The sequence below is a fragment of the Pteropus alecto genome, unplaced genomic scaffold (assembly GCF_000325575.1).
Source record: "Pteropus alecto unplaced genomic scaffold, ASM32557v1 scaffold117, whole genome shotgun sequence".
NCBI classification, from domain to species: domain Eukaryota; kingdom Metazoa; phylum Chordata; class Mammalia; order Chiroptera; family Pteropodidae; genus Pteropus; species Pteropus alecto.
Window position 1 is genome coordinate 912,475 of NW_006440642.1, and position 11,201 is coordinate 923,675.

General features: G+C 40.0%; 1 protein-coding gene across 1 annotated transcript in view; it reads left to right on the plus strand.

Annotated features, from left to right (window-relative positions):
* Positions 1-11,201, plus strand: part of DNAH6 (dynein axonemal heavy chain 6) — a 233,739-nt gene that overhangs the window by 136,121 nt on the left and 86,417 nt on the right. The window contains exons 48-55 of the mRNA XM_025050893.1: positions 1,299-1,439; positions 3,378-3,620; positions 5,514-5,681; positions 6,159-6,394; positions 7,493-7,754; positions 8,865-8,988; positions 9,383-9,579; positions 10,550-10,753. Coding sequence (XP_024906661.1) covers positions 1,299-1,439; positions 3,378-3,620; positions 5,514-5,681; positions 6,159-6,394; positions 7,493-7,754; positions 8,865-8,988; positions 9,383-9,579; positions 10,550-10,753 — 1,575 coding nt within the window. The remainder of the gene's footprint in view (positions 1-1,298; positions 1,440-3,377; positions 3,621-5,513; positions 5,682-6,158; positions 6,395-7,492; positions 7,755-8,864; positions 8,989-9,382; positions 9,580-10,549; positions 10,754-11,201) is intronic.

Genomic DNA, 11,201 nt, shown 5'->3' on the forward strand with positions numbered 1-11,201 from the left:
TCCCACAGCTGCTGTCCACTTCCTTTTTTCCAATACTGTGCTAGATTTCACATGCCCCTGTTTTGTCTACCCCACTCCTTTCCCTTCTTTCTGCAAAAATTTTTTTTTAATTTTATGGCCATTCTTTCTCATGTGTTCTGTGTCCTTTCATAAGAATTTTCCCTACTGATAGGTCAGGGCTTATAGGTACAGACAGGAGGGTCTACTTCAGCTAATGTACGTAGAAATGGGTTTATGAGAGGGAAGCCATCTTTGGGAGGACCAAAAAAAGGGATTCCAGACTGAGTCTCTTGGAATGAATATGAAATGCACACTGTAGAAATCAATGGTCAAGGAAGCTGCTGCCTCTGCCACAGCCATTCAAACCAGGAAGCCACTAAACTAATCAGTATGCTGCTGCTTCAGCTGCAGGCGCCAAAGCCATGCAACCCCCGCCCTGTCTGGCAGCTGAAATAAGGAGCTGTTGATTAGCAACTTTGGAGCTCCCTAGGGGAAATCTGAAATTGGGCCCTGTACACAAAGAGCAAGGAGAGATGGAAGAAAGAGGCAGACCGGTAGGTGGCAGGTTTAATAAGCAAGGGAACTTACATGTGATGCTTTTGTCTTGGGTGGCCACAAGATAAGTGGATCTCCACACCTGCCCACTGGAATCTCAAAAGTTTAACATAGGGGCCTTAACTGGGTTCAGTCATGTATATTGTCCAGGTGGTCTCAACAGCACATTGCTCTCTCAAGACTACGTCTTTGAAATGGTTCCCACTGTGGGGACAGTGGGCAGAATGCATAATCCAAGAACAAGAGAAGGGGTGAGGAGCCTCGAATTACTGGGTCAAGCTTATGGTTTAACTGGTAGTCACATCCTCTCAATGACCTCCTAAAACAGGAGCCACATCCAGGTATAGTGGCTCCAAAGCTTTGCCACTTCTGCCAGGCTCTGCACATGCAATAGATGGTTGCCCTGCACCCTGTATCTCTTTCTCAATGCTCCTCAACTCCAGAGCAAAACCTAATATGAATACCTTTCTCCGCTTTATTCAAGGGGTCTCCTTAAATACACTGATAAGGAGAATTGACATCACATCCAGAACTCTAAGTACAAAGGAGTCTGCAAAATGTCATTTTGAATCTTTCCAGACTGCATGAGAGAAAGGGGTTGGAATAAATGTTAACAAAACAATTTACACATTTACTACACTAACATATTTAATTGATATTGGCAGACTCAGATTCGTTAGCCAACACTTATTTTCACTGTTGCTTCCTCCTTTTAAATTGAAAAATATCTTTCTTTTCGTCAGGTATTTCAATACTTCATCAGCAGAGTCCGTCAGAAACTGCACATTGTTCTCTGCATGAGCCCCGTTGGGGAGGCCTTCCGGTCCCGATGCCGCATGTTTCCGTCCCTTGTGAACTGCTGCACCATTGATTGGTTTGTCCAGGTTGGTGACTTCCCTGGGTAGCTCTCTGAGAAGTTGGACTTGCTTGATTTTAAAAGAGTAACACGTCCGAGGATAACTCAAGGGTACTCGCATTAGCTTTAAATCCTGCTAGGGATTTATTCAGATGCCAGGGATGACCATGACAATCATCGAACGAAGGAAAAACAGAATTATAAAAGAAAAGGAGACTACTGAATTTAGCAATGTAGAAGTTAATGGTGATTTTAACAGCTGTTTCAGTGGAGCGTTGGGAGGGAAGGTTCAAGAGAGAAGAAGGAAGAAGAATCAGAGACCATAAGTACTGTAGCGCCCCACTTTGCAGTTTCATTTTCCATGGTTTCAGTTACCCCCAGTCAACCTCAGTCCAAAAATACTGAATGGAAAATTCCAGAAGTAAATAATTTGTAAGTTTTAAATCACATGCCATTCTGAATAGAGTGATGAAATCTCACACCATCCTACTCCATGCCTGCCACTTCGGACATGACTCACACTTCTGTCCAGCATATCCAGGCCATATAAGCTCTCGCCCATAAGTCATTTAGTGGCAGTCTCAGTTATCAGATCAATTGTGTGGGTATCACAGTGCTCGTGTTTAAATAACCCTTATTTTACTTAATAATGGCCGAAAGCATAATAATAGTGATGCTGAAGTTCAGATATGCCAAAGAAAAGTCATAAAGTTCTTCCTTTAAGTGAAAAGGTATGTATGAATAGAAAAAATAATAATAATATATATAGGGTTGGGTACTACTCATGGTCTTATCATTCATGGGAGTCTTGGAATGTATCCCCTGGGATAAGGGGGAACTACTGTATAGGTAACTCTTTCAAGAAGTTTTGTGTCAAAGGAACATCAGGAGATGGATAATAGAGGGGTACGTAAGGTGAAAAGAAAGTGTTTTTAAGTGAGAAACACAAACAGCACATGTGTGTGGTCATGGAAGTGATCCAGACAAAAAATATATATATTGATGGTGCAGCAAACAGAGTTAAACATTGTTGGACCAATGTTTTTGAGTAGGCAAGAAGGGGTGGGATCGAGTCATCAATGAAGGAGCTGATCTAGGCAGGGAACATGCGCAACTTACCCCAGAGTAACAGGAAGGAAGGCAGAGTATATGAGCACAGAAGCAGGTGGATGGGAAGGATAGGAAGATGTGAGGGTAAGAGCTCGTTAAAGTTCTATTTTCATTTCTGCTGCCTTTGTGTGTGTGTGTGTGTGTGTGTGTGTGTGTGCATGATGTGGGAATCAAGGTCCTCAACTGAGAATGAAAAGGAAAGAGGAAGGTTAACAGTCTGATAACGCAGTATAGGGTGTAAAATACTTAGAAGAGTACATTAAGAATGTATTAGAAAATGTAGAAGCATTTCTGGACTGAAATAAGAACCTGCTTGAGCTAGTTGTCATGAATTTAAAGTGAGGCCAGCCAGCATGGCTGTGTGTTTTTTCCAGCCACGCTCAGCTGCATAGTCATGGCCGTGGGATAACAGAACGTTGATATGACTAGGGTTCAAGTAAGCTCAAAGAAACAAGAGAAGAGCAAAGGAGTTGAGGTGAACAGGACAGTGATTATGATAACAGACCCGAAGTCCAAACTGCATAATAATAAGAGGAAGTACATGAGGTCATCGTAATATATGTGATTTTATTTATGGAATTATCCTAAAGACACCCAACCATTCATTCATTCAATCAATAAATATTTATTGAACAATTTCTATGTGCCGGACACTGTTCTGAGATGTAGATGCAGACCCAGACCACCCTCACAGCCACTCGGTTTATTAAACATCAGAGACATGAGTAAGAGTTAACTAGGTGAAAGGGAAGATAAGGTAAGGGAGAGTTCCAGAGATACACATTTTTTTATATGTGTTAAATTGTATATTATGGAAATAAGCAACAGATTTTCCAAATTATATCTTTATTTACAGTGGCCCAGAGAAGCACTTCTTTCCGTATCAAAGACTTTTTTCTCAAACGTTGATGCTGTAAACGATGAACTGAAAGAAAAGCTTTCCCTCATGTGCGTGAATGTTCACTTAGGTGTCTCCAATATGGCAGAACGGTACTACACAGAGCTCCGGAGAAGGTACTACACAACACCCACCTCCTACCTGGAACTCATCAATCTCTACCTGACTATGCTGAGTGATAAAAGGAAGCAATTGGTTTCAGTAAGTTTAATATTATTGATTTAAAAAACCTTTTTTTTATTGCTTGAACTCAAAACTTTTGCCAGAATGAGTGCTATCTTACCTGCTGGAGCCCACTCCACCCTGACATGTGCCCTTGACAACCTACGATATGACAAAAAAAAGTGTCTCGTGCTGCCAGTTCACAGGTCTTCCCCTTCTTTGATATTTATATTTTGTCTTTTATCATTTATACAAGTGTCATTGACTCCATAGAATGATATGGACATTGCAACGGCATCAAAGTTAAGCCAAAGACTAGTCATCTCTGCAGTATTTAATAAGGAAAACTTTTTGTGAAGCAGTAGGGATGGGGTTACAGTGGTCTAATGTGCCATTCGTTCCCATTAAGAGCAAAGGTTTTGGTGTCTGGCAGACTATGTCCTGCCTCTTTCTTCCTACACAACCCTGAATGCATTTTATAAATTCTCTAAATCTTAGTAGAAAATAAGATTTAAAAATATCTATATCTACCTCTTGGATTGTTGTGGAATTTAAACAAGATACTATTTGGGAATTGCCTGGAATATGATCTGATGCATATGAGGTACTCAGAAAATGGTGCCTGCCATCATCATCATCATCATCATCATCATCGTCATCATCATCATCAGGCTATTAACATGATCTAAAATTTTCAACACAGTAAAAATGGAAGCATTAGTCATTTAGGTATTTTAAATGTTTTTCAGAGGATTTTTACCTGATAAATGCATGCTTAGTGAAAGAAATTGAGAGATATTTTTTGAAACTCGCCAGTTCGAACCAAGCTTTCTGACTCACCTTCAAAAACATTATTCCCAGGTGCCTTCTCTACCACATACCACCCCTTGAACCTAGTTAAAAGTTTCCAGCCACTGAGAAGTAGGGTTCATATCCAGCAACCAGAGTGAACTACATAGGACACTGTCTCTCTGGGAATTCTCAGCCCTACTGACCATCCTGAGGAAGCAAGTGTTAAAATAAACCTTCAAGGCTGAAAGTGTCTTTAAAGAAAAGGCGTATTGAGCCAAATGCTAGCCAGAAAAAGAACCAGGTCCTGGAGTATGCAATCTAAACTACCAGCAGCAGGATTGAGTGGAAAAGACATACAAGTCTGCCATCCTGGCATTGACAGGGCTCTTTTATACAGTGAATTTGGGGAAGATGGATGTAAGTTGTTTTAAAAGAATTTACACTGACTACAGGTAAAGGGGTGGGGGCAAAGATGAAGCAGGGAGACTTATGGGATAAGTGATTGTCCATCAAGAAGTATTTGATGTTTTTGAATTGGTCATGGGCCGCAGTCTGGAATGTTCGTGCATAATCAAGATGCAGTGGTGCCAGGTGGTTGGCTAGGTAATCACTGAAACCGCCACATGGAAGCTGATTCAAAGTTTCGACATACATTCAGGAATGTGAGCAGTCTTTTGTTAGTTTTGGCTCATGACCGCTAACTGATTAACTTTTCTTGTCTCTTCCTCTCACCCTCCTGCCTGCTGTAATTAAATTTAGAACATCTCAGAATTTTTCTCTTTCCATAAACTCTCAGAGCTGTGGCCACCAGGAATTTCCATCTGAACTTGTCCCTCATGCATTCAACATGCTACCAAGTTACCACAGAAAATAAAAACAATACGATGCAGATCCTCAATAAGCCCACAGTCCAGTGATGTCTCACTCCTGTGGCCAGGGGCCATTGATCCAATCATACTGTGGTTAATGTCATGGCCATTTCCTAGAGTTCTATTCCTTGAAGATTTCTGCACATTCACAATTTTAAGTATTACAAACTGACTTATCAATTCTATATGTGTAAAATTCTACTACGTGAGTAAGAGATGCCAGTAAACTTATAGTTTATAATATTCATTATAATATTTTGATGTCATCTAGGCACGTGAGCGGGTGAAGAATGGTCTCAGCAAGCTATTAGAAACAAATGTACTAGTTGATAAAATGAAATTAGATCTTTCAGCTTTAGAACCTGTCCTTTTAACAAAATCGCAAGATGTTGAAGCCCTGATGGACAAATTGGCAGTGGATCAAGAAAATGCCGATCAGGTACACTGAATCACCTGACATTGTAGGAGAGAAAGCTTTGATCACCATACACTGATCACTTATACACTATGACATATGATTAGATTTTTTAATTTTATATGTCAATAAAATAATTAAGTGATAGAGCTACCAATGCTTTTTAAGTTCTAAACAATCTCCCTTTGATAAATCAGTTCTCTTCTCTCCTTGAGAATGAGTGAACTCCAAGAGTGACACATAGAGAGTTGTGAGAAATATAAAGCATCTATAAACATAAAGCATCTAGTCTTCTAGAAGGGACTTCTTGTTCTGATAACTTTGTCTCCATTATTCTATTAACGTAGCATAAGATGGACAGAGAGTGTAAAATTCAGTATAGCTAATCCTTTCATCGTCGGTCTAATTCAAAGGGGCAAATATGACATTATTATCAGCTTTGTTTTTAAAAATTGAAATTCAAATACGAGACCACTTAAGCCATTATGTTTCAATGGTTAGGTCCGTAACATTGTGCAAGAAGATGAAGCGATGGCAAAAGTGAAAGCTGAAGAAACCCAAGCAATAGCCGATGATGCTCAAAGAGATCTTGAAGAAGCTCTACCTGCACTCGATGCTGCTAATAAAGCACTGGATTCCTTAGATAAAGCAGATATCTCTGAAATCAGAGTTTTTACCAAGCCCCCAGATTTGGTCATGACTGTTATGGAAGCAATTTCCATTCTCTTGAATGCCAAGTGAGTAATTCAGAATCATGTATTACCAAAATACCTGGTGGGATTTCTTTGCTGTTTTTCTCAGTTTTCATTTGTCTTTTCTATCTCTTCTCCACTCTCTCATTGATTTGGTCAGCTGTTCAACAAATTGATTCAACAAGTTTTTTTTTTTAACATCTGTTTTGTGCTAAATAATGGAAGATATGAAGTTCTTCCCTACAGGGCTCCTATAGTCTACTGGGGAGAGAGATATGAAAAATAATAATTTCAAGACGTGCAAGAGTTGTAGAGTATTAGGAGTGCTGAGAATAGATTGCCCCCGGGGAGATGTGAGTGGATTTTTCTGGAGACGATGCTCAGGTGGCGAGTGGGCCCCACGTGGGGTGGAATGGGTCTGCAAGGGGATCACATCGTGAAACGGCTTGTTCGCTGTGCTAAGCAGTGCAGATTTCATCCTGGGGATATATAGTTTTAAATCAATCTTCAGTAGTACAATCTTTTTTTTTTTTCACTAACAATTATAAGAAACCTCTCCATGTAAAACTGACCAGAGCTAGGGTAGAGGGCCCAGAGCAGCCCCTGCCAAGCTTCCCTATTGACCCTCTGGCCAGCACCATGGTGGGACCTGGGAGCTCTGCAAAGCACTGATGCCGAGCCCTGTCCATGGGGAACTGAGAACTATTGAACATTTTCAACATAATTGGATTTTCATGTAAGAAAGACCAGTTTGGTTAGAATTCACAGGGGATGAGGTTTACTGCGAGACATAAAACCAGTTAGAAGGTGATTGTGGTGTCCTAACCAGATATTTTAAGGATCTAAACTAAGGAAAAGGAGGTAAAAATATGAAAGCCCACAGCATTTTAAAAATAAAACTACTATTTCTATAATCCCTTACATTTCTAAAAAATTCTTTGATTTTTATAAATCTTTCTCTACCAAAATTGGGTTGTATGGAACATTAGTCATCCAATTACCTGCCTCCCTGTGAATGGTGGTGTACATAACTACCAATTACTAGGATTATAGCACTGAGATTAAAACTACCCACTTATTGGGATAATATTTTAATGTTCTCAAAAGCATATATTTCTTTAACTTATCATGTCTGTCTTTCAGGCCTGATTGGCCAACAGCAAAGCAACTTCTTGGTGACTCTAACTTTCTAAGAAGACTTTTAGAATATGATAAAGAAAACATAAAACCTCAAATATTGGCAAAGCTTCAAAAGTATATTAATAATCCCGATTTTGTGCCTGAAAAAGTAGAGAAAGTATCCAAAGCATGTAAATCCATGTGCATGTGGGTGAGAGCGATGGATTTGTACTCTCGAGTAGTCAAAGAGGTTGAACCAAAGAGACAAAAACTCCGCGCTGCACAGGTACATCGTCTGTGTTGTGACATTTTATAGAATTAAAGGCCACGATCATCAATCATTTAAGCTTCCTTATAATGCCACTGTGACACTACGCAATATAGATATTAGCAATGCTATTGGAAATTAGGGTTTTTTTTTTTTAAATCACTGGCAAAGATTATTTTATTCGGAAATGACCTCTGAAATCAGCCCTTTTCCACCATACAAGGAAAAATGAGTTCTTAGTATATTCGTATCTCCTGAGATGTCTTTTCGCTCTAGCATCTGCTGCTGTGTGTTACCATTTTCTAAATACTCCCACATGATGGTGCCATCTGAAGTTTTAAAAACCAGCAGTCAGAAGTGAAGTCCCAAGCAAAACACAGACTGGTCATTTCGTGGAGCAGGTTACCAAAAGAACTGTAACTATAGAGCAGGGGTTGGCAAACTTTCTCTATAAAGATCCAGGTAGTAAATATTTTCAGCTTTGCTGGCTATGTGGTTTCTGTTGCAGTTGCCCAACACTCTGCCCTTACAGCACAAAGGCAGCCACCAACAATTCATACATTAATAAACATGGCTGAGTTCCAATATAACTTTATTTACGGACACTGAAACTTGAATTTCATACACTTATCATGTGTCATGAAATGTAGTTCTTCTTTTGGTTTTTTTCCCAACCATTTTAAAATGTAAAACCGTTCTTAGATCACAAACCATACAAAAGAGGCAGCAGGCTAGAAATGGCCTGTAGGCCAAAGTTTGCAGATCCCTACTCCAGAGAACTAGTTAAGAAAGGTTCGTTTTCACTATTGCATGAATATTTCATTCGTTTCATCATTTAAAGTTAATAATTCAGTGTAGTAACTAATTCATCCCCGATGCTTGGCACATCTGTTTCTCTATTCCTTCTATTTATTTTGTTGGGCTTTGTTTTTGTTTTGTTTTCATCTGTTTACATCTGCTCTTATTTTATTCTATTTTATATGTGTTTTAATTTCATATATCATATCAAAATCTTTTAGGATATGAAAAAAAGGAACATAAATCCTAATTTTTAAAAAAGCACTATTATAAAGGGCAACTTTGACCTCCTTTGGGGCCTATTAATAAATATTTACTTGATTTTATTAGGCTGAACTTGATGTTACTATGACTACTCTAAAAGAAAAGCAAGCATTACTAAAACAAGTGGAAGATCAAATCCACACCTTGCAAGATGAATATGACAAAAGTGTGAATGAGAAAGAAAGTCTGGGTAAGTAGCTCATAAAGTTTATGTTGTTCAGAAAATGCCTGATTTTCAAAAGCAGAAAGAGTTTTAAGCAGCCATATCTCAGCTTTCATTCAATATCTCAGACGTTTCCATTAGACAATTGCATTAACCTTCTCATGTAAAAATAGAACTAGATATATTGTATATATTCAACTCCTGTATCCGAATAAGGTTTTTTGGGGCATGTTACCTTATAACACAAGGAACATATGAATTCAATTCAGAAAATAAACACTACAGGGCACAGAGAGAGTTCTGCCTTCAACCAGAGTACTTAAATAATGCTAATTCTGCTATAAACAGAAGCAGGTAAATAAACTTCTTATCTTTTTGGAAAATATTAAAAAACATAACCTGATTTTCTTAAAATTTCTAGCAAAGACTATGGCCCTGACAAAAGCACGTCTGATACGTGCTGGAAAGCTGACAGCGGCTTTAGGAGATGAGCAAGTTCGATGGGAAGAAAGCATCCAGAAATTCGATGAGGAGATATCGAACATCATCGGCAATGTGTTCATAGCAGCAGCTTGTGTAGCCTATTATGGAGCCTTCACAGCCCAGTATAGGCAACTGGTGAGTAAACCTGCTTTCTATAAGGAGTGGTGACAAGCAGCTGAAACTGTGTTGACAGGAGTGAGTTTAGGTGGAGGCTCTCCACTGTGGAGGTTCTCCATCACAGAAACTTGTTAATACATTCCACAGCCCTCCATCTCCCCCGGCAGCCAGTGATCGTCAACCCCTAGCCTTTCCGTAACACGTTCTTCGCTTTCCTTTCCTGCCTTAGAAAGTTATTCATCACTTATTGATACAGCACAAGAACCTGGGGGAAGGAAAAAGAACAAGGAGTCCCTTACCCTTATGATCAGAAGTGGCATCTAAAGTCAGCCAGGATGCAGTGTTCTGAATTGGTGAGACTGCGGCAAAGGGCTAGGCAATGGGAAAGAGCAGGAAACTAAATCATTTAAAGATCTTCAAGCCATTTTTATGAACTGCCTTCCTGAAGATGTTTTGCCCTTGTCGTTGAGTTATAGTTAGTGTAGGACTCGTGTAAACTCTACAGGGGCTCAGCAGTCATCTGGGGCCACATGGGCAATGGTGCCAGTGGTGTCTTTGGGGGACAGACAGTTCTCTGTTGTGCATGACTGTACCACTCATTGAAGGGGGTAACATGCTAACACACCTCTTCCCCAATTCCTAGTAGCACCTACAGCTATGGTGATAACCTCAACTTCTCCACGTGCTTCCAGACTCTCCCAAGACGGGCAATACAGCTCTGATGGAAGACTACTACAACAATCCTTGTCATTTACACATGAGAAAACTGAGGTCCAGACTGGGGGTGACATGCCCAAAACCACAGAGAGTTGATAGTATAGTTCTAGGACCCAGACCTCTTCATTTTCTCTCCACATCTTGTGTCCTGTGCTCTGATACCAGGATGCCTGTGGAGCCTGGTGACACTTACCCCTGATGCAACACTGTGTGTATCCTCATTTACTGAATGTTCCTCACTCCGTACAAGTAAGCTCTCCTCCCTCTGCAGCTTAGAGAGTGCTGGATCCAGGACTGTCAGTCTCTGGAGATCCCAATCAGCCCCTCCTTCAGCCTCATTAACATCCTCGGTGATCCGTATGAGATACGGCAGTGGAACACAGATGGGCTGCCCCGTGACTTGGTATCAACGGAAAACGGCATTTTGGTTACTCAGGGGAGGCGGTGGCCTTTGATGATTGATCCCCAAGATCAGGTATGGAACAAATACTTCCAATAAAGACTGGAGAGTTAACTCTGCTTAAAATTGTGCTATTACAGAAATGAAGGAATCACGCACCCCTTGTATGGACACTGCAAGGGTATATAATCTGTAAGAAATCTAACCAGTGCGAGCAGGTGCTTTTGTGTTGTCTAGAGCCTCATGCACTTCGCCAGCCTAATAAACTCTCCTTCCAATAAAAAAATAAATTAAAAAAAAAATTGTGCCATTACAAATTCTAAAAGTGAATTTAACATCTCATAAGATCTTAGAAATGTAGACGTGGAAGGAGTTTAGAAGTCTTCTAGTCCCAGTCCTTCATTTTGTGGGCACAGAAAGTGAAAAGGGAAGCGTCTGAGTGCTCTGCATACTTCATTTTGATTGGTTCTGTTTAAGGGGTCAACCATTAGTTATCTGTTTTCTTTGAGAGCAGAAAAGCATT